The sequence below is a fragment of the Melopsittacus undulatus genome, chromosome 4, assembly GCF_012275295.1.
Source record: "Melopsittacus undulatus isolate bMelUnd1 chromosome 4, bMelUnd1.mat.Z, whole genome shotgun sequence".
NCBI classification, from domain to species: Eukaryota; Metazoa; Chordata; class Aves; order Psittaciformes; family Psittaculidae; genus Melopsittacus; species Melopsittacus undulatus.
Window position 1 is genome coordinate 50860861 of NC_047530.1, and position 26776 is coordinate 50887636.

General features: G+C 52.9%; 1 protein-coding gene across 3 annotated transcripts in view; it reads right to left on the minus strand.

Moving 5' to 3' along the window:
* Positions 1 to 26776, minus strand: part of DUSP8 (dual specificity phosphatase 8) — a 45918-nt gene that overhangs the window by 14618 nt on the left and 4524 nt on the right. For 2 of the 3 annotated variants that reach the window (XM_034061382.1, XM_034061383.1), the window contains exons 2-3: positions 16479 to 16874; positions 10400 to 10538 (exon numbers count right to left, since the gene is read on the minus strand). In XM_034061382.1, the coding sequence (XP_033917273.1) occupies positions 10400 to 10538; positions 16479 to 16709 (370 nt within the window). In that variant the 5' untranslated portion in view covers positions 16710 to 16874. Of the gene's footprint in view, positions 1 to 1283; positions 1793 to 10399; positions 10539 to 16478; positions 16875 to 26776 lie in introns of those variants that run through there. The other variant, XM_034061384.1, reaches the window with a different exon arrangement.

The window sequence follows — 26776 nt, forward strand, 5'->3', positions numbered from 1 at the left end:
CCAGTGGTCACCACAAACAGCCTCTGCCCATCTGCTGCTACATCACCCCGCTGCCTCCCAACCTGCGTCAGTCCCTCCAAGCCTCGCAGGCCGGTCCCAACCACCACCCCCCGTCCCGTTCTTCCAAACGAGCGGAAAATGTCCTTAAAAAAAAGAGGGGAAAGAGGCAGGAAGGAAGCCCTCTACCCACAGAGCCACGGACACGCTCCCTGAGCTGCTGGGCTTGATTTTCCTTTGGTGACTGTGCCTGCTTTGGACCAGCCTGACTTGTTCTAAGTAAAGAAAAATGTGTCATTTCCAGGAGTGACTTATTACTAATGACACCATCACTGGGTTATGTGCTTCATGCCACAAAAACCTGTCAAGCACTTTTAGCAGGCTCCCATTTTAAGTGGTGATGGAGGAGAAGTTTCTTGATTCAACCCTTTGGTAATCTAGGTCATTCCAGGCTCGGCATATTTTTAAGTTGTTCCAGTTAATATCCCCTTCCTCTGCTTGCCCTTTATCCTAACACTGGCAAATGGAAATGCTGCAAACCCCTTTTTTTTAACGAAATCCCCCGAAGATGGGCTGGCAGCAACCGTGCTAGTGAAGCGAAATGGCTTCTTCGGGCAGCCGCCTGGCTCGGGCAGCATCGCAGCGCTCTCCCAGACCATCGCTCCTGGCATCCCGTCCTCGCCGTACCCCCAGCCCGGGCCGCGGACGCCGTGACCCCTCCAAACCGGCGCCGCCGGAGTGGAGATGCTGGCGGCAGAGCCTGCCCCGGCTCCCGCAGCCTTCCTTCCCCCTGCTCCGTCCGCGCCCTCTCCAAGCTTGCTTGGATGGAGAACGGTTCAGGGGACCGCGGAGTGGTCCCCTCAACCCCCGGTCAGGCAGCCCCTCCAGCCCCTGCACCAGGTGGGAAAGCTGCCTAGCGTCCTGCTGCAGATGCCCCTGCCCGCTGCAGGCAGCCTCTCACCTGCCTGAAGGAGCTGCCCACTCCGTGCAGCTCCTTTCCTGCTGCTGCCTCCAGGACCAGGCTAGCTGCCTCCGTAACCGCTCCCGCACACTGCCCGCGGCTGGGAGCTGGGGATCGCTCCCGCTCCGCTCGCCTCATTCTCCCCACTCTCCTCCATCTCCCCGCTCGCCAGCTGCCTGCGCTCTTTGTATCGCCAGCCATCGCGCTCCGCTCCCCGCCGGCCGCAGAGAGATCCGTCCTCGGGCAAAGCAGGGATCAGGCGGAGCCGCCCCCTCTTCCCCCTCGGTCCCCATCGGAAGGAAAGGAGCCGTCCCGGCTGACAAACCTCTCATGTCCCTGCTCTCCTTCATCCTCCGCACCCTTATTTTCAGCTTCATCTGCCTCTCGCGCATGTCTGTCCAGAACTGGTCCTCGGGGGGAGCGATCATTACATCCACGGGCATCCAGGCAGCTGGGCTGCGGGGGCACCTCTTGCCTCAGCAAAACAACAGCTGGTGGGCAAACAAAATGCAACAAACTCCCCCAAATGCCCCCTGCGGCAGAGCACCGGCAGCCCCGGCTCCAGCCTTCAGCCTGAGCGAACGAAAATCATTAAAAGAACAAAAATAATAGACCCGAGCGGGGTGGGGGGTCCGGCGCACCCCCTTTCCCCGGCCGCCCTTCTCCTCGCCTCTCGCTCCCTGCGTGCGCGGCTCCCGCTCCAGCCGGAATGAGCTCAGCCCGTGAGCAACAGCTCCGCTGAGCCATCCATCCCTTCGCCGCCGCACTCGTAGCGCGCCCGTAGCGCGCTCATAGCTAACGGGTCAGGCATGCGGCCGCATTCCTTACTCAGCACACAGACACGCAGGAGAACGCCGGGCCTGACATATGCTTCGCTCCCTGCTTAAAGGCGCAACCGCGAGTTTTTCGCCCGCCCAAAGGCCCCCTCAACCCCCCCGGAGAGAGCAGCCGTGGCAGGAGATGGATGGCTGCACCACGCTGTGGTTGGCCCTGCGGAGTTAATTTGGGGACAGGGCCTTGGAGGAAGGAAGTCAGTGCCCACACCTCATTTTAGCACCAGCCAGAGCGATGTGTGATCAAATCCCTACAACAAAGGGGGGATGTAGCACCACTCCCCACCCTTGCCCCCTGTCTGGTGCAGGCACCCCACAGCTGCTCCTGGAAGGATCAACCTGCAGTCCCTGGGGCACGTTTAACTCTGAACTCCAGTGCTAGGACAACGACATAATCTGTTTCTTAAGGGGAAAACTGAGGCACACAAAGTTAAACAACTTCTCCAGGGTTCTCTGCTGCAGGACAGAGCTGGGGACCAGACAGCAGGTCCTTAACCACTAGCTCATCTTTCCTCTTGTGGCCTCCACTGAGAGCATCACTCAGGAGGGTTGCTCATCCTGGAATGGTTTCAAACAGCTGGAGGTGAATGGGCCTCAACAGCTGGTGGGGAAAGGTGCTGGCACTGGGCTGCTCACATCTGCACGGCCATGTCAGATGTAATTGTCAGCCCGCTCCCAGCAGAGCAAGACCATAGTCTGAAGAAGATGCAGCCTCCGCCAAAGCCTTCTCACGTGCAAAGGTCTGGCAGGAGGGGGTCATGTAGTAATGGGCTCTCCCAGTCCTGCTGCAGTCTATCCATCAGTGGTGGCTTCTGAAGCAGGTGGGGGCTCATGGGTTTTCTTCTCTACATTTGTCCTGGGTAAAAGAATTACTTGTCCCCCCTCTTCCCACCCGTGGGACTCCTTAATATGTCTTCACACAGCTCCTTACGAGCTTATTGGTTTGAGCCAAGTCCTCCAGAAAATCATTCAGGATTATAGTAAGCGCAGGAGCAGGGGGAGGAGGGGGGGGCATGTATTGTGCCTTTGAAAATCTGAAGCTTTATGGGCTGAAAAACCCCAGGCTGAGCCATATGTGAGTGACTTCAGTGTTTTTCCTTTGAATGACATCACATGAGATGAGGTCATTGGCATTAACTAAGTGCTCTCCCCTCCCCCTCCCCACCCGAGTGGAGCCAGCCTCCTAACGAGCCTTGTTGTTGTAACAAATATGGTTTGATTATTATCAGATGTGGGTCAGAGGTTGGATAAAATTCAAAGCGTGCTCCAACTAGGCTGGAAGAGAGAGGAGCAGCCTTCTCCCAAGAGCCATGCTTAGAAGTGGCTCCCATGGCAGCTTCTTAAGGGGGCTGTGGTCCTCAACATCTGCAGCCTCTGTCCCTGTGAGGAAGGGTGCATGATGCTGGTGGCCAGTGCCAACAGCTTCTAGCAATGGAGATGCCTCCATCTCCTGCTCCTGTACCAGTGGTGCCCGTGCTGGAGGGCAATTCAGCTGCCACCTGCTGTGATGGCTGCAGTTGAGGCAGTGTTGGGTTGTGAAAGGGCAGTGGCTGGCCAGCTGCTCTGTGACAGCAAAGGGGGATGCTGCAGGAAGCACACAGGGAAGGAGGAGGTGTAATCACCAGTCTGCCCTGACCCAGAAGTGCACAAGCATGCATTTGCCTTCCCTTGCTGCCCTGTGTTGCCCGACTCCCTCAGGCTTACAAAACCCCTCAACACAAGTCATTTTGGTACTGGCAGGCTCCTTTAGGATGTGTTTGCACTGAGTTTTCAGTTCAGGGCTACTGGGAGCCCCAGCTAGTGAGCTGGGCACAACACCATCAAGCAGCCCCTCATGCAGGAGGCTCACACCATGGTGTTCCACATCCCTCTTGCCCTCAGCAAAAGGCAACTGAACACAGGGAGTCAGCAATCCCCTTCCTATGCCAGTGTGAGGTCCATGGAGATGCTGCCTGCAGGCATAATTTCCCAGACAGCATTCTCCTCCCTGCTCTCTTCACATCTTCTTCACCCTTTTGCCAGGACAAAGGCAGGGGTTGGGAGCTGGTGTTGGGGTGAGCTGGCAAGTAAAGAGATGAAAGGCAATGTCCATAGAGTGGAAATACACCCCATACACCAGGTGCTGCCCCTTAGCCCTTTTCCCTGTGTGTTCCTCCTGGTCAGGCTGTCTCCCACCCTGCCTCCACCCCTTCTTTAGGAGACAGAGGTGCATGACCTAGAGAGAGATCCCAGCCTCGCTGGCCCCACTTTGCTCTCATTACCACAGCACTCACTAGAAAACCATCTGCTGCAACAGGTCGGAGAGTCTCATGCAACCCACCTGCAGAGCAGGAGCACAAGAAGCCCGTCTCCAGCACCTACATACCTACATCATGACAGTACCTATACCCTGGCAGGAGCCCACTGGGGCAGTGGTCTGCAGTTCCGCTCTCCACCCAGTGCCAGGACCTTGGAATAATTGCCAGCGCTGACCTTTTGCAAGCATGCATCATAGGCCCAGGGAAAGGGGGAGGCAGATGAGGGGAGGCAGGTTTCTCAAAAGGAAGGAAACCATAACTGGGCAGCAGCTCCTGCCCATTGGGATCTCTTACTGGGGAAGTTGCCTTCCTCCTGTCGGCTATCCAGAAATGAGAAACAAAATTACACAGCGGTTTTGTAAGTCTTGGCAACCAGAGTGCTGCTCTTCCCCGAGCCCCTTCTCTTCCATCCCTCCCTGCCTTCGCCCCTTTTGCTCGCCTTTTCTGGGTCCGATGGTAACAAACGCAACCGGAGGGGGTGGGGAAGCTCCTTGAGGTAATTATAGAATCAGGAAAACAAGTTGTCTGACGACAGTGTTGCTAAACAGGGAGGTTTAGAGCATAGGTCTGGAATACAATCAGCTTGCACATACATGACCTGGCTTAACCCCTGACAGAGATGCAGCGGCTGGTCCCACTGGGGCCAAAATCCTCCCAGGCATCTCCTGGTCGTGGCAGAGGGTGGGAAGAGGGCACCTTACTCTGACACCCTGCCTTGAGCCACGGAGATGGGGAGCACTCCCTAGGGCCACCGCTGGGCTGGGTGACTGAGGTTGGACGCCAGCATACACCGAATGGGGACTGGAGGGTGAGAAAACACAGCCCTGCCCTGGCCAAAGTGGTCCCAGATGGCTTTGCTGCAGGAAAGAAAGCAAGTGCTCAGTGCCACAGACCCAGGGATGCTTTGTGTCAATGGGAGGGAGGTTTGGAGAGTTACCTAACTGTAAAAATCACAAATCTTGGCATTACCATTTGATTTTTAAAGAAGTGCCTCTCTCATTAGTCTGGCCATAGTGCCCTACCACCAGCCCTCCAAACAGTCAAAAGGAAAGCATCACCACAGGTAATCCCCCTGTGCCCCACAACCTGCAGCCTGAGAAAAGCTGGGCATAACCCTCTCCACAGCACTTCTTACCCTTCTTCCCTTCCCGAGCATCATGCAGGATGAGAGCAACCAGGATCCCCATTCACATTAGTTGCACAGCTTGTTCTACTAAACTCCCAAGTCTGGGATAAGCAAGAAATTGAGAGTCCCATGTGAACGCTCTGTCCCATCTCCTCCCACCTCTGTCCCTTCCCTATTCATACCCACACTCCTACCAGCCAAGGACGTGTTTGTTTCAGTTCACCATAGTACACTATGGGATGGAGATGTCCAAGGGTGGGCAGGGGTTTTTGTGGGAGGTTCAGAGGCACTAATTAGACTTTAGAGAAAAACTTGCAGGCGCATCTGATGGATTCATGCCAGTAAGTCCACGAGTGGTCTTCAACCTCAGCACCATGGGGGTACCTGAATTAGCCCTAATGCTTGATTTATGCGTGCATATTCAGGCCCATGCACCAAGTTCAGGGTCTGCTGGAGGCAGAGGACAAAGTCCACCAGCTCATGTCCCCAGAAGACATACTCACATATGGAAGTTGTCAGGTGAAACCATGATGCTGTCCAGACAGGGAGATGAGGAAGGTGACCATCAAACAATCAGCTGCAGTGGGGTCCTACTTCCCCACTCCCATCAGACAGCTTCTGACTGATGACCAAAGTGTGAGTGCTCAGGGTATTTTCTTTCTTAGGTTTTACATTATTTTTTTTCTTACATCAAGTTTGTAAAGATTCCTTGATTCTGGTTCTGGGTCCTGCTAAGCTTTTAGCTTCAGCATCAGCCAGGACAAGCTTTGCAGATTCATTTGTACTCCTGCTGCCTTTCAGATGCACACAGTCTCCAGCCCCTGGGATTCCGACTAAAACCAAGCCTCCTCTGCTCTGCCCTTCCCTGCCCTGCCTATGTGCTACTTTTGCACCTGCCTAGCTTGGCTTTTTTCATATATCTTGTCTTTTCCTCTAAACCAGCTCCAGCCCAACATGTTTCAAGCGGAGCAGGCAGCAAGGGAGATGTGATGCTAGCATGTGGCTTCCCACTGACATGACATGCAAAAGCATCACTGTATTTTCAACCAAGGATGAGCAAAGTGACATTCATCTGCCCTAATGATTATCCTCTTTTTAGGACTGTCCCTATGCAGAAAAAAAATGTATTTTTTCTTTTATTTTTTTATTAAAATAATTTGTCCCCGAGTCCTCATTTCTAAAATAATTCCAGCCAGTGCTGAACCTACTCATGCCTGGGCAGCCCAAGTGTCAGCTGCTGCAATGGAAATCCCCTTTCCTTTTCAACTACTTTATATTGTCTGCTCTCAAGTCACCTCCCTTTGGTAGACTCCCTTGAAATCTCCCAAATCTCAGCCCTCTCCGGATCACCACTGCTGTACAATTACAGCTCTCCCTGGTTGTGCTGGATGGCTGGGCTGGAGAGGCCTGGGTGATGGCCAGCGCTGCCGAGGAGGATGGCGAGTGGAGGGCTGGGAGGGATTTCTCGCTGATGATATTGTCACATTCTTTCCGAATCCTGGGAGTAAACAGACGCTCCAAATTTAGAAAGAACAGGACTGGAAAATTTAAACATTCCTTGAAGAATTGGTACAAGGGGGGGGGGGTACAAGGGGGCTGAAGATGATCTCACACATGCTCCCAAGCCAGATGAAAAGCTCATGACTCGAGTTCAGAAAGCAAGTGAGGGGCCTGTTTCAGGTCAGAGAACGATATCGCAATGACAAAGCTCCCTGGCACATGAAACCACAGTGTAAAGAGCCTCTGCTGTGCAATGAGAGTTCCAAACCCAGCAGTCCAGGCTGCTGGTCACACTGCCACCCCGCTGTCCTCTCCAGGTGGCATATGGCTGGGGGCACAGGAGAGGGGAGCCCAGTGCCCAGCCCAAGGACACAATGGAGGATGGATACCTGAGCATCATCCTGATGAGCATCCCAAGCCCTCAGCTGTCACTTTTAGCCACTGAATGAAAGTAAAGGAGAATCTCTCCACCCTCTACTGCAGCTGGGCAAATGGAGAGGAGCTGGTGAAGCTCAGCACCCAGCAGCTCAGCACCGTGCTTTGGCTCTGGTCAGGCTCCGATACAAGAGCTGGCATGCGGGAGCCGTCAGGGAGCGATGGAGCCAGAAAGCTGCTGTTGCTGCTGCTTCATAAACAGATAATGGCTTTTAATAAAATCCAAGTCTGTGTTTGCAAAGAGGAAGAAGGGGGTAAAAAAGCAAAGTGAAAAAAAAAAAGGAAAAAAAAAGGAAAAAAAAAGAAAAAAAAGGCAAAAAATAGCGGGGGGGGGGGGGGGGGGGGGAAGAGAGGGAGGCAAAAAGCAAGGGTTTGTGCTGAAGTAAACAAAGGTTAAAGAACAGTCAGGCTCCTGCAGGAATAGCAGAGCTAGGCTGGGAGGGAGGGGGCATTACGTAATGCAGGAAAAATGTTGGCTCCATTCAGTTTTCCACCACTTCATGTGATGTCAGGAAAACCATATAAATCAACAGTCTTTCTGCTCCCACGGATGGAGGGCAGCAAGCAGCACTATTTATACTTACACAATTAAAGAAAAAAAAAAAGGAAAAAAGAAGAGAAGCTGATGATTTCCAAGACTGGGAATAATTGACTCAGGTTCCTCCTTCCCAGCCTGCTGGAATTGCTGCTTCTGAGCTGTTAACCCTTAAGGGGTCCCTGCCACTGCTCCTCATGCCTGGCTCCTCTGCCCTCGCCCACCAGCCTCCATCAGCTGCTTCAAGGGTCTCAAGGATGATGGGCTGGAGTTGAGCAGGAATGGCCGAGCAAGGCATTTGCACGAGATGGGGACAGCAAGGAATGGATGTGTGTCACTTTGCCTGGGTTGATGAGAGCTGGGGATCACGGAGAGGCTGCATATGGCTGCCACACCAGACTGGGGACACTCAGGATGGGGCTCCCTGAGGTGCTGGCATCCATTTAGGGGCAGGCTGAGATTTCAGGATAGAACCCTTGCCAGGCCAACTCCCCACTGGGGTCACAAGCCACCTCCAGGGAGGACCCAGGCACTTCCTTTGGGACACAGGCTGGGTTGGGGTGGGACAAGGTGCCTGAGCCTGGAGTGGGTAGTTAAATCCCACCAGGGAGAGGGGCCAGAATCAGGCCCAGCCCAAATATCCTGCCCCAGAGCTCTCAAGTGCTGCTGAGCTGCCTTTGAAACAACATGTCTGCTGCCCACAGCAGGCAGGAGGAAGCTGTGCCTGTCGGACAGCATGCCCAGCCTTCCCCAGATGCTCTCTGCAGTGGCTTCCAGTCACCATTTCCATGTAAAACACCGCTGCCATGACACAGGGTTCTACATTTCAGTTCCCGGTTTTTCCACCCACTGGTGGTCCATGTTCCACAGCAGGCTGTGGTCCTGCAGCACTTTTACTTAGGGAGGTTTAAGGTTTTGCTCGGCACCCAGCACAGCCACACTCCTGCTTTGGTGTCTGGGCTTCTGCAGCACAGAGGGATGGAAATGGCTGCCCTGAAGATGGAGTCTGCATGTGCCCAAGCAAGGTGCAGGTTTGCTTATGGAGGCTCGATGATGGTGATGCTGATGGTGAGGGGGGTGGCATGTTGCTGATGCTCACCCAGCATGGGGCATGACATGCATGCTGCTGAAGTGCACCAGTACTATGGGGGGCCCCCAAGCCTGCCCTTGCTTTCCCAGGGAGCAGAAAGCTCCCAGGCTTTTAGGGCCACCTCAGCCATCTCCATCCCTGCCTCAGGAGGACTTGGGGATGCGGGTTTGCAGCCAGCAAACAGTGCTGTCCCTTGCCCAGCCCTGGGAAAGTGGCAGCAGGTTGTGGGGTGCTGGGGTCATGCAAAGGCTGTTTCCTGACCTGTCCTGGTTACTAAACAGGCTCCTTTCCAGATGTGACTGAATCCAACTTCTTCTCCCGCACCATGCTCCAAGCCATATCCTTGTTTATGCCACAACAACCTTGGAGCCACAGGCACTGCTGCTTGGCCAGGCCAAGGGCTGCCATAGCAAGCTCATGGTGGCATTTTCCAGCACGGGCCTCAGCCAAGCTCCTGCAGCCTGGGCCATGTTAATCAGCTTTACTGTGATTTCATGTAGTCCCTGCTTGCTTTTGAAACCCTCAAACTGTGAGGTTTATACCACTGTTTCTCTTCTCTGTTCTCCCCATCACAATGCAGCTGCTCTAATCCAGCAGCACTTACCCATGCCTTGCACAGACAGGGTTCCTTGAATGCCACTTGCTTGTGCCACCTTCCCCATCACAACTACCCCTTCCAAGGGTCTGTTACACTGCTGGATTGGCAGGAACAACAGCTTCCTCCATCCCTGTGTTGCCTTGGGATCACAGAGGTCAGTACACCTGTGTGAGCCCCGAAGCAATACTCAATCACCACAGGATGAGGATGGGCTTGGGGAACAGAGGCGATCCCCATCTCTGCTTTTGGCAGTATCTAGGAGCTTGGTTGAGCTCAGCAGGGCCAAGGGGCAGCATCTGCCCACCCCTCCACAGGCAGCAAGCTCAGAGGTGGGCAGCCAGCCAGGAAGATGTCCCAGCCACGGGGAGTTAAAGGCAGCTTTAACTCTCCCTTCAGCAGCTCTCTGCCTCTTTCTCCTCCTCTCTGCTGGGTTGGAGTGTTTCATTCATCGGCTGCCTGCCTTCCATTTCACTATGCAGAAGGGCTGTAATTAGGGCAGCACGTGCCTCCTCCTGCCTGTGCACTCGCGCCTGGAAAGCACTATCTCCAGCAGACCTTGACTCAGTCAGTGATGACCCTCTGCCTCTGCCCTCCTTCCCCTTCCCTCTCCCAGCACATCCATGGATTTCCTCCCAGCCTTCCCTTTAACAGCATCGAGAGGGAGCAGAACAGCTGAACCAGGTCTGGCTCTTGGCACTTTGACCAGGGATGAAGCAGTGTAGAAATGGCAGAATGAAGGTTTCTGGATCTATGCCGTCGTGACCACCACATAACCTCTTCTCTCACTGCACCCAGGCTGGTGGGTGCGGTGGTGGAGAGCTAGAAGGTGCAAGGAATGAATGCACAGGGAGTACCCAAGAATGCCAGTGTGGGCTGAGCCTCCTTGGTCTGCGTGCAGGGCTGCCCTCCACCACCACAGCCACTGGTGGCCAGGAAAGCAGGCACACATGGACATGTGTGGCCACAGCTCCATAACTCCAGCCTTGGGGCACGAGTGCCAGGTGGAGGGGTAGCCCAGGGTTCCTACCTGTAAGGATGGAGACACTGTGGAAACAGCTGTCCAGCTTGCCCAGGAGGATGGAGAGGAAGCTGTCAGCAGCCAAGCCAGCCACGTCCCGTGTGCTCTGGTCATAGACCACCACGTCCTGGTGCTCCTCCGCCTCCACCTGCAGGGGAACAGCGAAAACTGGGTGTCAGAGAAACAGGCTGAGTGCTGAGGGTGCTGCTGCCCACACTGCCATGGGAGGCAAAGCTGAATTTAGCAGCAGAAGATCACAGCTCTACACCATATCCACAAGCTGGCTTTTGATCACCGCCTGAAGGGTCCAGGCAGGCTGGGACTGTGCTTCATGGCTACAAGCAAGCGTGACAGTGCAGTTGCCTGCTGGAGTAGCTCCACTGATGGCAACTTTTCAGCATCCTAACCTGAAACAGGGTCACTCCTCCCCATTGCCCACCTTTAGCTTGCCATTACTTAAGTGCATCCCAGAAGTCACTGTGACTTCTTCCACCTCCCCACCCAGCCTTTGCCCTCAGATACTCCTCTGCTGCCTGGCTGGTGTCATGAGGATTTGGGGGTGATTCTGCAGACAGGCGTGCTGCCAGCACAGCCCTCATGCTGTGGCTGGAGCAAATGGGGCTCTTCAGGCCTCAACCTGGAGACACTGTCCAGCACAGTGACACCTCTGTAGGCACTACCCCTCTGAAAGCTCAACCCAAACCTGCAGATCACCCTTGAGGGCTGAAGGAGCTCTTCTTTAGCTCAGTGGATGCTCAGGGGATGTTCCTTCTTCCTTTTGTAATGCATGGCAGGGCTTGTACACTGTAGAGATATGATGGGGAGAGGGAAAGGAGCTCCTGGGCTGCTCTCATGTGACTTTACACACCACAGACAGTACCTAACCCTACTGCCTGATGCTGCAGTCTCTGGTGCAGGTGAGATGGTGCGGTACCCTGAAGGCACGCAGCTGTCTGCAGGCAGGAGTCCCTCCATACCTATTGATGGCTAGATTGCAGCAAGAGCCCTCAAAGTGCAGCCAACCATTCCTACACCTACATGAAGGCCCATGCATTAAAAGAAGGTAAAAATCCTCACATAAGCATAGCTCAGTGCATCTGTCGAATGCTGATGGCATACGCCTGCCTCCTGAGCGCCTGCCCCCCCCCCAGCCAGTGGGGTAAGGCACATCCATCACACTGTGGGAGGAGGAGGAGGCAGCAGGCAGGGAAGCAGGGTCTGCACACCCGAGCAGATCTCTCCTCCAGCTTGTGTTGGAGTCACCCAGTGCCCACCCCCTGCCTGGCCCTCTCCAAAATCTCCTTAGGAGACCACTCAAACTAGGAACCTCTCACAGGTACCCACCTCCTTTTGCTGTCTCACTGCCATGCCCTATTTTACCACCAGAGCAGATTCACTCGGGATTGCTGTCAGCATTAATGCTGCTTTCACACCCTGCTGCAGGTGCTTCCCTGCTCACAACGTGAGCGCCATCCAAATAAAACTGCAGAGTGCACTGATTTAGCTGAGCTCATCACGTCTCCTCGCCGCAGCAGAAGGACAGTCCTGCATTGGCAGAAATCCCTGCTGGGGCACCATGTGCAGCTCTGCATTAGGAAGGGGGAAGCTCATAGGAGCTGCATGTCTCCATCACAGCACCAGGAACTGGAGAGCAAAACTGGCCCTGCAGGTCAGCAGGAGGATGGGAGGGTTGAAAAGGCAGCAGCAGGATGAGCAGGAAGGGAAAAGGACACGGGAATTTTAAAATAAGACACTGAAAAATGACTGAATCCACCCGGGGGCAAGCCAGCTGAGGATCTATACTGGCATCTCTGCCTCCCCCATCCCTGAAGCAGGACTTTCACAAGAGGCTATCCAAGCACAGCTGGAGGAAAACACAGTAGCTGCAGAGCCAGCTCTGAGCCGGAAGACTGCCAGTCCTTAATAGGGCTACTATCCCTTCAAGCCCCTCTAGCACACTGTTAGCATATCCCAAAAACCCAGTCCCCTCCCTGAAGCCCCAAGTTAACAAAAGCATCTCCCCCAAAAGCACAGTGAGGTGGGGACTGAGCAGTGGTAGGGCAGGGGCTCATCCTGGCTGCATGGTCCAGATCAGGGTGGTTGCAGGGGAGATAGCAGCTCTGGCCAAGCAGAATTATCCCACAATAGGATTTAGTGTTCCCTCCGCATGGGGAGGCTTTGTTTGGGCCATTACTGCAGGGTTGCTGAGCAACGGCAGAGATGTGCGACACGGTTTACATCTTATTAAAGTTATAAGGTTTCACTCAATGTAAATGCCAAACAAATGCTGGCCTCGCATGGCCTGGCCACAGAAAATAAATACCCCGCTTGCTGGGGTGAGAATGCCTGCAAGATGGTCCTGAGGAGCTGTCATGGAGCACACAAGCAGCCCACGCTGTAGCCACGGCTCCTTGCCACAAATTGAAATGAGAGGTAGATGTTTAATCAGGTCCCCATGGTTTCTCATTAACTTCACACACTCCTGATAGCAGGGGAAGGTTCAGCCTCATCTCTGGCCTTAAATATTCAGAGGTTAAAAGATAAGTGGGGCAGAGGAGGAGGGTAAACCTGAAGAGATGCTTAGGGCCAGACTCCTGATTCTGCCAGGTGCTAACACAGAGCAGCAGCACAGCTGACAATGGAGGAGTCATTCTGAGGAGCAGCACCTCAGTGGTGGGAGCCCTCCCATGGGGATTCAAGACTGCGCATGTCTTGAACTCCCATCACCCATCACCCCAAGACTGCTGAAGTAACCAAACCCCCAGGAATCACCCTCCACAAAGGGTTCCCACATTCAGACAGCAAGTGGCTATGGCGCAGCCCAGTGCTCCCTATCATCCTCCCCAGCCCTGGCTGGACATGTGGTGCCAGATACTGGGTGGTTTAACACAGTCCTCGTCCCTGCTCCACCTTTCCCTGGCTACCAAGCAGGGATCATGATGCTCTTCAGGTGATCTAGGCTAAGATAAGAGCACGCTATCCTGATTATCCCAATTGTTACCAACATCTCAGTCACATATTGTTTCAAAACACAGTGAATCACCCCACTGAAATAACAGGGCTTCCATCAACATAAAGAGCAGCCAGGCACACGGCTCGAAAATAAGCCCCAGCTTCCCCTCAAGCAAAACAGCTGCTTGCAGAGCCATGCTCCTAATGCAAATACATAAATATTCCAATCGCCCAAAGAGACCCAAACCGTGGCTGTAGCTGCTCTGGACATAGCTACGTTTCAGGAAGCAAGGGGTTGAGAGGTAGAAAGACTTTCCAGGGGGATCTTGAAGAAGTGAAAATTTCAACATCTCCCTCAAGAAATGCTAGTGAAAATCCCAAGCAGGAATTTCCCATAACCTCTGCCCCTGAAACTGTACTGAGGAGCTGAATTATTCCAGTTGTGATTGGAATTTATTATTGGGAACGTTTATTATTGTTAGTATTGAAAGAAGGGTTCAAACCCAAAACCAGAATACTATGTTGGTACCATCTTTGTGTGGAGGGAGACTATTGCTAATTGGGAAATGAATTGCTGCTGCAGTATTTCCCAGCTACGGCACCATGGGAAGATGGTGCACGATGGGGCTCGGGGAGTGGTGGCTTAGCTACGACCATAATTGTAGGCATATTGGAAAAGGAAAGGGATTTTTATTTTCCCTATTTCTTCTTTCCTACCAAATGGCCCTTTCCTTTCCTTGGACCAAAAAAGCCAGGAGCTGCTGTTATCCCACAGCATCGCTACAAACCACAGCCTCCAGAAGCATTGTTAGTGGTACTCTTCAGTATGGAAAAGAGGGGTGTGAACACTGGGAAAGGCAAATTAGACAAATGCTCTCATCCCCCCTGCCTGCAAGCAGGTGGGAACAGCAGAGGGGAGAGCCAGGTGGGGTTGTCCAAAAGCTCTCTTTGCTCTGGGCAGACAAGGAGGAGCAGGGCAAGGTGGGGGCTCAGGACTGCCCTTTCCCTGCCTGGGCAGGCCCACGTCGCTGCCAGCCGCCTTTGTCTCAGCAGCCCTGGCTGGCCGGGAGCAGGAAACAGGAGGAGGGCGGGAGGCCCGTCAGAAGGAATAATGGGGCCGGACAATCGCACCACTGATGTCACCCTTCCTGCCATCTGCTCCCAACACCAGCCATTTCCCCCACCCCTCTGACTTTACCCCACCACCTTCCCTAGCCCTGGTGTGGGGAGCCAGGGGTAGAGCAGGCCAGGGATGGCAGGTGAAGGCAGGGTATGATACAGGGTAATGGAGACCTAAACCAGCTTTCAGCATCCCCCTCTGAGGGTCTGTGCACCTCGAGCAACAGACCTTATTGATCACTGGGGGCCCCAAACTACATCTACAACCCAAGTGTCTGAAATCAGAGGCATGGGGGAAAGAGAAAGGGGTAGAGTTCATCACACAAAAATACAGACTTGCAGATAGTAATGAAAAGTCTTGGGCATCCTAAGCCATGGCCACTGCACCTGCTTTATGCCAGATGAGGATATGGCTGTAACCCCTCTGGATCCCACTTCATCTTCCCAGGGCAAATGGCTTAACCTCACAGGGGCGTCCTGAGGCTTAATTAATCCCCAGGCTGCATGCACTGGGAGAGCCAGCGCACGAGCAGCAGCAGGGGCAGGTGGCCTCCTGCCTGCGGATGCGCTGGGAGAGATTTCAGCCATACCAAAAAGAACAGAAAAGGAAAAAGCCGTGAATTAAAGACGGAGGCAGCGCCTCTCCTCCGCTCCCCCTAGCATCCCTGGTTATAATCACATCCACAGCCGGTACCTGGACCATTATGCAACGATCCAGGAGCGGGAAGGAGGCGTTTGCTGCTCCTATGAGAACAGAACAGGGACCACCAGGATAGACCAGTCAACCCCTCTGGGAGCCACTGCTCCTCTGCAGCTCATAGGCTGCAGGGTTGAAGGTGGACAGCATCAGCTGACATTAACACTTCCATGCTTCCCTTTCCCCATCATCCTCCTCTTCTTCCTCCCCTTGCGCATTGCCTTTGCTGCTGCTGCTCCACCTGATGCGACAGCGGCCACTGCAGAGGTGACCCTCTCTGGGAGGAAGGCAGCCTACTGCTCTCCTCCTGCCTCACACAAAACTGATTATTCTGCTTTATTCCCCTCGGATTTAAGAGCAGCTAAAGCCGTTCAGGAATCAGTCCTGCAATCCCCTCCAAATCGCCCAGCGCAGAGCATCACCGCAGCAGATTGGTGCGAGCCTGGCCCCCCCGCACTGCGAGTCCCCTTGATCCCAGCGGGGTGATGTCACCGGCAGCCAATGCGGGCAGCAGTGGCTCTGTGGGGTGGCGAGGGGGGGGGACACGCCACAGATGGCTCCAGCTGGGCCCAGCATTTGATTAATCGCCTGAATTACCCTCGCTTTGCCATAAAATCGCAAGGCGGGAGGGGGAATGGTAAAAGCGAGCTGGAGGGAGGGTGGGCTGCGGTGGAAAACCAACCGGCACCCACCGGTGCAGGCCTCCAGCAGCATCGCAGTGGAGGGCAAGGTCCAGGCTATGGCACCGTGAGGGCACCCTGGCCAGGGCTCTAGCCCAGCTCCGTGGCTCAGAGCCACCTCTATTATTCAACTAGGAGTGATAGAGAGAGGAGCCTGTGAGAGATAATATGCCATGACACCGGATAAGAGCTCCTGGCGTCACAGGGGAGGAGGATTACATGTCCCTGAATGGAGTTAGAAATGACAGAGGGGCGGGGAAGAGTTTTTAGCAGGGGATTAAGCTTACAGCTCCAGGAAGGCTTTGGGGAGTTGTTTGCTGGCGTAGGACAACTCTGAAGGCTGATATACCTGTTAGACTTGCCTGGGAAGGACTCCTGGAGAAGGGAGCCACGTCACCGGGGTGGGAGCAATGAGCAGGTCCTGAAGGACAGCCCTGTGCCTGCATGAGCTCACACTCCAACTCCCCAAAGGGTGCCAGCAGATACTGGTGTCAAGGGATGGAGGAGGATGATGTACATACCAGGCATAGCCATTCCATACCATGTAGCCAGCCCTTAAGCCAGTCTGCACCCCATCCCCACCCTTCCCTTTTCTACTGGGAAGAGGGATACAAGCATCCACCTGGAAAGGACACCCTACCTTCATCTTGGAGGCAGGCTGGATGAGTTCTGTGATGGAGACCTTGTCCTGCTGGAGCCTCCTCTTGACGAGCTTGGAGCAGCAGATGTTGACAGAGCTGAGGACGTGCCAGGAGTTGTACTCCACAAAGGAGCGGCTGTCAATGACCAGGGTGCCCTCTGCTCCGTTCCGCAGGAGGGTGGCCAGCTTCTTTGGGTCCATCACCTTGCGTGGGAGCCTGTCCCCAGCCATAACGGGCCTGTCCCCTCTATGGTGAGTGGGGGGCAAGGGGCGGAAGGACGCCAACACCCGTCTTCCTGAGGGAAACGAGCAAGGGAGTAAGGGGTGAGCAGGGCAGCACCTGTCCTGGTCTCCTCACACTGCTAACAGCCAGGATGCCAACTCATTGTGCTGAACCTGGAAAGAGAGGAAAGGAGAAGACAACTGGTCAGCTGGGCAGGATGTGATATTCACCTCGGGCCACATCCCCAAGGGCTTGGCCTTCAGAAGATGCCCTCATAAGAGTGTAAGAGTGCAACAAGCCACACTTTCTAGGTATGTCTCAAAGCCTGAGGGCACCTGTGGCTTCAGAGCTGCCCAAGACAGAGGTTTTCTCTCTGTATTTAATAGTCCTCAGTGGAACTTTCTTCCATGAATTTGCTTAATAGCTTTCTGAAGCCATGTCAATTTTAACAGGCCCAGTGGCCAGTGGCAGGTAGCAGAATGGGTTGCCAGCTATGATGATGTCCTTTCCCTGGTTTGCTCCAAATCTGCTAACCTATGGTTTCTCTGGGTGACCCTTACTACTTGCGCTGGAAGAGGCCAAACATGCCCATTCCCTAATCACCTTCCCCACGGTTCTCACCACATTTAGATCTTGTTTAGGACCCTTTCAGGTCAGAGCATCTACAGAGCCTCCTGCTGCAAAGATTCCTTTGACAACCTTGGCCAGCCCTGACATGCCATGTTTGAAAGGCAGGCATGAGGCACCTCCATAGGGCAAGACATCTCCTCCTTTCCCTGCTCCCAACCCAACAGCTCCTTGCACCCAATTTCATTTCCCTGACCTCTGCCAAGCACAGACCTAATGGTTTCACAGAAGTAGCTTAGCTCAGCTCTAAGGTTTTGCTGCTGCACGGTAATAGCTAGTTCAGGACCCATCAGACACACCACCAAATCAGGTTTGCTCACTCACATCCATCATTTTACAGTGGATTTCCATCTGCCTTTTAATCAGAGCCTGCTCATGGGTGTCTTGCCAGCTTGCCTCCTGGCAAGTCAAGAGAAAATGACCTCTCTCAGAAGCCAAGAAGTTGAGCCTTCAAGAAACAGGACAGGCATTAGGGCAGAGGCCGTGGGAAGCTGTACTTGGACCAAGATGGCCCCGAAGTGACTACTGCTTTCCAGCATCAAACTTGCACAGACTTTGAAAGGGGGTTCGTTTACAGGGGTACATATCTGGGCTCTGTTTTAGGAGCTGAGGAGGGTCAAGCCTGGTTCTCTTTAAAATGCCACCAGAAGAATAAGGTTCCTTCATGCCCAGCCCATGGGGTCTGCAAGAGAAATAGGCAGGTGGGGGGCATTCAGCTCAGGATATCTTCTAAGGTTTTAATGGCACACATCATTGCAGTCATGTTTTAATGGCATTAGGTTTTAATGCTGCTGCAGTCATTCAGAAAATAAGCCCTGGCTACTACCAGGCTCCTCTTGTTCCTGCCAGACGGTGTTTTAGAGAGAACCCACAAGCTGTTCTGAGAAGCTTTAATGCATCTGAATTAGGAGGACTATGAATGCCATGCCTGGAAAGGCCATTGTAAAGATTTTCATTGACTTCTGCAGGACCAGGATTTAGCCCATGGACTAGAGGAGGCTTATGCATCATGCTGATCCCAGTGAGCCAGCGGTTCTTGGAAGCTCCCACAGTCAAAGCCCCTGTGGTGTGGGCACCTACTGCAATGATAGCTCATGACAGAAAAGAGAAATGGGTCCCTGTCATTTCACTACTGGATGAAATGACAGGAATCTCAGTCACCAGCCACCAAACCTGAAGGACACAGCCAGCTCACAGGAAAGGCATGGAAAGCCACAGAATATGAGGATGGGCGTTCCAGCATTTGCTCTGGCTCATGACTCCAGCATTAACAGCCCCAACTTCCCTGGGCTACCAGACCTGCCTCCCAAAGCAGAGGGTACATGTCCCAGGCTTCTGGCTCTAAGCTCCCAGTATGAGGCCACATTAGGATGTGCAATATTCCCCTGCCCCTATATCACATGCAGGCTGCCCCTGCCAATGCACTAATTCAAACTGGGGGGGGCAATCTGCTAAAAACCGCACTAATGATGGCCCCTCCTGGCACAAAGGACTCTGGCAGCCCCGCAGCTCTGTGGCATCGCAGTCCCCAGCCCCACAGCAAGCTTGTAGGGCTCTGCGGCTCCTTGCAGTGACTCCAATCAGAGCTGCCCCTCGGCGGGCAGCCTGCGGTCCCCCCCCACAGGGACCCCGCTCCTCTCGCCTCCCCCAGCACTCCTGCAGGGGGGCTTAAAAACTGAAACAGTTCTAATGAGGGGGTCTGAGGGGGAGCAAGGGGGGCTCCTGCTGCGATGTGACACACCTCATTACGTGGCTACCGCCTTGCCAGAAGACCCCCTGCTGTACCTTGGCTATAGAGCCAGGGCACTCAGAAAGGATGCAAATTAGCAGCTTTTCCCCTTCGTCTTCCTTTCACACCCCACTCCCCAAATCACTTTCTGTCTCCCTTCCCCATCAGGACACCAGGCTGCGAATTCTTCTCCGCTCTTCCAATTACATCCAAGAAATAAAAAAGGAATGAGAGTCAATAGACAAAATGGATGGGGATAATACCACAGCTGAGGGATGAGAGCAAAAGACTGAAGTGGGAGGAAGGAGTGATCCAACACAGGGGGCACATTGGGTACCTCCAGAGATAATGTGGTATCTACTCTCCAGATAACAAGCAAGGGGTAAACTTTGGAGGTCTCAGATACAAATAGACGAGTCTGGGAAAGATAACAGATCCTTGATCACTGAACTGCTCTGAGAGGAGTAAGCCAGCAGAAGAGGCCTTCAATGCACAAAGTTCTAACAGATGACCAGGAGTTTTGGTCGAAGAGACTGGAGAAGACAGACAAAGAGGCTTCCTGGCTTATCTAATAGCCACCCTCCTGCAGAACAACCAGATAAAGGTCTTCTCCTGGTGGCAGACACATGTGATGTATCAGCCAGGTCCCACTCCCAGCTCTACCTGAAAGACATGGGGGAAGGCAGAACAAGTCCATTCTGCCCCTCTTTCTGGTGGCCTTTATGGGAGATGGAGATGTCTGAGTGCGGCTGTAGGGAGCAGTAACCTTGGCATCAGACCCAAGACACAAGGACTTCTCAAAGAGCATGCCCAGCCAGGTCAAAAGCAGGTAAGCCACCTCTCTGCCAGCAACCTTTACAGGACATTTTGAAGCCAGGCTGAGGGGTTGTGGGCTCATCCCCATCTAACAGACACCCCAGGTACCAGCAGAGGCTACGAGACCTTCACAGTACCTTGCAGGCTGTGTGTGAGATGGTCTCTGAGAAGAATGAGCTCTAATACCTGGGAAGGTTACCGGAGAAGGAAGATGTCTTTCTGCTTCTGCTCAGATGGGTCAAAAGGAAAACTGAAGGAACAGGCATAGCCATGGAGCACTGCTGACATAAGGGTTCTTCTCACTATAGTGACATGAGACCAGGGGAAAAGGTTAACCTGGAACCTAAATTAGGATTTCAGAAATATAGCTGTGTCCCTCACTTATCAGTTTATTATAGCCATCTTAATCTTCTTGAGTGTTCCTGAAGAACATTACCATAATCCTTTAATCCCACCTCTCCCTGGAGTGCCTGTAATGAGAAGATGGGCACATGGCTTAGCTGAATGGGAACATCCAAACAGGAGAGGCCACACTGCAGCCGAGGGACAGAAAGACGGGCATAGCTTAGCACACAGGCTAGGCCAGCTGCCTTCTCATTAGGGCTGTGTCCGTGGTGTCACTTCCATGGACATGTGTGTCAGGTGAGGTGTGGTGGCCACATGAGTCACAAGCATCACAGAGATGTGTGTGGCAAGTGATCAGCCTGGCTGTGACCCTCTTCTGGTCAGGACAGGCAAAAGAGCAGGAAAACCCAAAACACACCCAGCCTGAGTCTATCTGTGTGGCATGGCAGACCACGGAAACTCATCCCTGTGCTGGCTCAACACAGGTCACCAAGGTGGAGGCCACTTCCCTCAATTTCTTGTCTTGCACAAGGTCCTCACCTAAGCAATATGATATGGCAAGGGTGCAGATCTGGTTTCTCTTGTGTCAGAGACATCAACTGGAAGCCCCGCGTGTCTGCAGCAACCATAAACCTCACTAACTGGCATGTCTACTCTTTGCACCAAGCTAGTAGTTGTGTCCTGGAGAGCTTCCTCTAACCTCCACATATGGTCCAGTTGAGGAGAATGCCCCCTCACTGCCTTGGGCAGGCCAGCTTTGCTGCAGGAAGTAGCTCTGACCCCATGAAAATATTTCCATCATGTAAGTGAGATTAGATCTACAGCACACTCCCTGTGGTGCTCATCCCAGAAGCATGCTCTTCTGATGGCATCTCCACCTTGAGTTTGCCAAGGCATAAGAGCACCACAGAGAAATGCCTGCTCGTTTGTCCCCAGTAACTCACAAAAGCAGCCATTCCTGAAGAGCTGCCATCTCCATCTCCACCCAGCAGCACTGAGCTAAGGGAGCTGGCTTCCTCCTCTGCAGCCCTCCTGGGGAAACATCCATGTCCTCTGAAGCCTGCAGCAGGATGCTGCCTGCCCAGAGCTCCTCTAGACAGCCATCCGTCCATCCATCCAGGTCAGCCCTGACACAGCCCTAGGCTTACCAATGAGATGCTGGCAGGACCCCATTGGCCCCCAGCTCTCCAGACAGTTATTAGGATGTAAAACGTGGCACTTTTTCCAAGCCCTCCACCCTTTTTTCCCTCCCCATCCCCTAATTTCTTTCAAGTGCTTTGGCACTTAGCGACCTCCCCTCAGCAGGCTCATGCTGTTTGAGGGATTCCTAAATCACGGGCCTATTACTAATTATTATTATTTTGCAGCAGCAATCAGGGACGCGGGACTCATTAACAAGTTAGCACCTCTGGTTTCCCTGGAAACCCTCAGCTGCCAGGCAACGGCTGCGCCTCCAGCCCGAGGCGATGCTACTGCAGTGCCTTCAGCTCACTCCCCAGAAAGATGCTCGGGTTCTCCAAGGGCTGACAAACCCAGATTAGCAAATGGGATGGGGCTAGGAAACTCCAGGATGTGTCCCCCTGCTCCACCCCATCTGCTGTGAACTGCAGCCCATCTACTGATCCCCTTCTGCCACTCACAGCATCACAAAATGGGTAGTAGCTTCTCGCTCCCAGAGATAGAGGCAGGCTTCCTCCAAGGGCAAAGAATTTGGAGCATTAATGATCCCCCAGAGTGGCAGTAGGACAAAGCTGTCAGGTGCCTGCAATAGCCGCTTTGGAGGTGATGTAACTGCCGCTGATTTCTTAGCAGCTACTCAAGGTCCCTTTAAAAGGAAGCACAAAAGATTTCTCTGCTTGACGATGGAAAAAAATTGAGTGTCTTTTTTCTTCTGCTCCGTAAAACAAGGCTGGGAAACACCATTAACCACATCCACTAACCCAGACACAAACTCTGCTTGTCCACCTTTCCCCAGTGAATCTAAAGGATGGGAGGAACGACATCTCCCGAGCCACAGCAGTGTGAAGATTTGGGGAGATAGCAATGTGGTAAGCAGCCCAATGTGGTAACTCCCCGAGACTCACAGGGGGTTTTCCCATGGCAGATAAAGGAACCCCCCAGCAGCCTCCCCTTCTTCCCATAGCACATCATCATCAGGAGGCAGCTGCTGCACCTTTGCAGGGTTTCAGGCTCAGCTGCTTGCTGATCTCATGATTTTTCCTTAATTTCTTTTCCCCTCCTTTCTCTGCAGCAGCCTCCTTTCAATTCCCGTAGGCTGGAAGCAGCATGGTGGGGAGCCCTGCAAGGAGCTGCATGCCTGCAAGCAGTGCCCGCTTCCCACCCCACACCTCCAATTTCCCCTCTGCCCCTGCAGCCCTCAGTCCAGAAGACATTTACCAGAGGACATTGCTGAAGGAACAGGATGTCCTTCAGAAGCATGTCAGATAGTGCATTCACACCAGACAAGGGATGCAGTGCTGAGGCATGTGGCATAGGGATGGTCAACCTTGGCACATGGATGCTCAGGGGCTGCTCATGCTCAAGCTGCAGACAGGAACACAGGGATGAAAGGAAAGAGGACAGAATGTACTCAGCTGCAAGGGAGCCTTTCCCATGCACCCCTTATGCTGCAAGGCAGAACAGGTCTTCTGGAGGCCAGTTGAGCCAAGCAAAGGGTCCCTCATCCCCTCCCACCACCTGACGTTGTGTCAGCAGCTTTGAATGGGCTATGTGTACAAATGCAATTGTCTCCTAGCCTGCTTCCACCAAAGCAACCCAGGTGCATTTAAGGATTTGCGTACTGGACATTCACAGAAAACTTTCACGGCAGTCATGGTGGTCAGTCTGGAGATCTGGTCAGGAAAAGCCAATGAGGACAGCAGGGAAGGGAATTTAGCCAGTCTTGATGACAAGGCCAGTATCTGCTTGTCTTAGACTTGTGTTTTTAAGATGATTTTATGGTTTTCCCCTTCAGCATAAACACAAGCTTTCATTTTAAAGCCTATACAAGCTAAGCCCAAAGGTTACCCACGATCAGCCAGCCATTTAATCAGTGCTTTTGCCCACACTGAGGATGGAGCTCACCAAGCATGCTGCTTTCTAATATCAGTGCTATCCCATTTCTGTCCTCATCCTGCCAAGCCAAGAGCTGGCCAGGCTCTCATCTCAGAGCTGAAAGCACCTTCAGTTTTGAGCAGCTTGGCACACATCACAGAGGACACATCACACTGGAGAAGGGAAGTCTAGCCCTACTGATGCTTCAATGGCCCTTGCTGCCCACTGCCTGATCTCCCTGCCATTTGCTGCATGACCCCATGAGCCCAGAACCTTATCTTGGGAATCTGCAGTAGCTTGTTTGCCTTTTTGCAACAAGAGCAGACAGAGGCAGCCCAGAAAGGTATGCAGTTAGATACTTCTGCAGGGCTGGTCCTGCTCTCTTGTCCTAGGATACCAGACACCATGAATACCAGCTGGGTATTCATGAAAGGGTCTCCAGGATCTGCACACTCTTTTCCCACAACACCTACATGCTAAATGAAGGAAAGCACAGGATTAAGCTGTGGTTCCTCGAGGCTGCAGATAAATAGGCCAGCATTTCACTGCTTAAGGACTATCCCAAGAGACATGAGCTTGTCCATGTCAGTACAGTGCCAGGGACAGTCACAGATGAGGCCAAGGCGGGTGAAGCAAGTACCTAGCAAACACAGCAGCCGTTTGCTGGCACCCGCCCAGCACAGTGTCATTAGTGTCCCATATGGGACAAATAGGACCCCTGGCCTCTCTGAAGAACAGCATTGCTGTGTCCTGGCAGTATTTACAGTTTCTGATGATAACCAGGGCAAACTGAGGTGCAAGTGAAAATCCCAGCACAGGTTTCCAGCCAGCAGAGGCCAATGCCCACCACAGTTGTGCCACCCCAAAACCTCTTGATGAAACTCTGGCCTTCCTTCAGAGACCCAAATTCAACTCAGATGCAAGGGGCTACACTGGCTTTCCATGGGATGAGACACTCCCTGGGGCAGCAAACACATTTTGCAAGGCTCTTCTGACCTGGTTCAAGGCTTGCTGAATTTCTGATACACAGACAATAGCCAAATTGCTCACAGGATTGGGATCAATTAGCACTAGACAGCTCAGGCTCTACCTCTTACCACAGCCCCAAGGAGGATGCACCAACTCCTGGTTTTGGAGGATTACCTTTATCTGGAAAAAACAAGACAAAGCAAAACTCAAGCTGATGTTCCTGCCCCACTCTTTCCTTTTCCCTTGGGGGTTGTGATTCGTAACCAGCTGGTTTTGTTCTGTTAACCTGAGATGACATGGAGGTCACACAAAGCATTTTGGAGGTCTTCCTCCATCCTCACAGCCCTGGACAAGCAGCTGCCCATCGACCATGCCGAGCTACAGGTTGCTGGTCAGATGCCATAGCTCTTCACGTATGAAATCCTACAGCCTAGCCTCTTTACTGAGGGCTGGGTATTGCAGCATTTTGTAATCTTCTCTCTTAATCTGTATTATCATTGCTATTGTGGGTGGGAAGCGAGATGAACTCATTCACGGGGGGAAATGAGCAGCAATATTCCCCTCACCAACTCCAGGCAGACATTGAAGCACTATGTATATATATATATATATATATATATATACATACACATATATATATTAACCCTAGTTTAAAAAAAAACCCTAGAGATATATCATGACATCCATCCAGAGCTTTAACATCCTCCAACTCATTTCCACACCAGCAGGTCTGATTCATCCCTGCTTCTGATCACGCAACAGAAAGCATTGGATGATCACACCAAGCCTTGCCCCTTTAGGGTTGCTGGCTGACCCTCAGCTAAGATCAGTTCAGTCCTCCTGACCTTCCTGCCCATCCTGCTATACTCCAACAGAGCTCATGCTTATCTTTGTATCAGGTACTGCTGAATGAACCTTGCTCAGGTGCCAGACAAAGAGCCTGCCAAGCTCAAAGCAGAAGGAACTGAGAGGATGACACAGAATTACCAGGCATCAGCATTCGGCAAGCAAGCAAAGAACATGCCGATCTATTTTTAATGGCACAATGCAAGTGCTTTACAAAAGGATGTGTCTGGGGAGATTCTGCCCAGTCAGAGATTTGCATTGGGGTTTTTTTTGCAGCAGCAGTCAACTCCTCTTGGTGCACAGGAGGCATTTTGTCCCTTCACCACCCCACAGGATCCTTTAGAGAGCTCCAGCTCAGTTTCAGCTGAAGGCTCATCCCTCTGGGTCACCTTCCTGCCCTGCTGCATCCTTCTGACTTTCCACAAGAACTGCTCCTGAGGTGGACAGCCAATAAGGTGTAAAGGGGAGCTCCAGGCTTGCTTGGCTTCTGGTCTTAGCCTCACTAGCCAACAGAGCTGCCAGGGACACCCCCACAAGGTCCACTGACAGCAGCAAAGCGGTTAATGTGGTTTTTCAGAGGCTAGCTCACAAGTCAGCAGTGCTGGCACCCTCTCAGCACCAGCCCTCTACTCAACAGCCTCAAGTGCCAAGTGAAGCTCAGGCTGTGCCTGTCCGCTCCCCATGCAGGGCTGCCGGCCAAGGCAGATGAAGATGGCATGAATAACTCCACTCAAGCTACGGTTCAAGCAGGACCAGGCTGCCATCGCAAGCTTGGAAACGAGGGTTGTTAGAGGCAACGCAAAAACAATCAGATGCTGTAGATACTTCTTGGTTGCTTCTTTTCAACAGCACACCCCAGAGACTGATGGACCCTCTTTGTCTGCAGCAAAGATTGCCTGGCGTTACCCAGGAGGGGCTGGATTTCAACGGGAGTTGTGTGATTTAAGCAGAAGCAGGTTTAATGTGTGGGAAGGGCTTGACTTGCTTGACAAAAAAACCCCTGCAACCACCTAATAAACCGACTGAAATGCCTACCAGAGCTTCTGCTGCATCAGCTGAATTACCATGTGCTTTAGACAGCAACACTCCTCAAAGGACTAAATCCCTTATTAAAAGGAAGAAAAAAGGCAAGATGAAAAGAGGTGGATGTGGGCACACAGCGCACCTATGTGCTGGATGAGTAACCGGGGTCAGCAGAGACAAACCGGGAAGACGCACTGCATCATTAGCAGGGCTGGAGGACACATGCTGTGGAAGGGAGGATGCCAGGGTCATGCTGTCATTGTAATCTCCATACAGGATCAAAGCTGTGGTCCACCTTGTTTTACATCCCCTCACCATCACTGCCTAATAACAGGTATTTTACAAAAGCCTGGGAGAAGCAGGATGGTGGGTATTTATGGAGTAGTCATGGAATAATTTAGGTTGAAAAGGACCTCGGGAGCTCATCTGGTCCAGCCCTCTCTCCCTTAAAGGAGAGCTAATGTCAACACCAGAACAGGTTGCCTTGTCATTCTGGTCACCAAATGACTTGTTACCAGTCATCAGGAGGCTCAGAAATTATGTTCCCCATAACTCAGCATGCAGAAATGCTGCACAGAGAGCCCCTTTTGCAAACTGATACGGCACCATAAAGGGCTCTAGAGACATTCCTGAAGAGCACAAGGTCTCTGCCCCAAGAGACCTGAA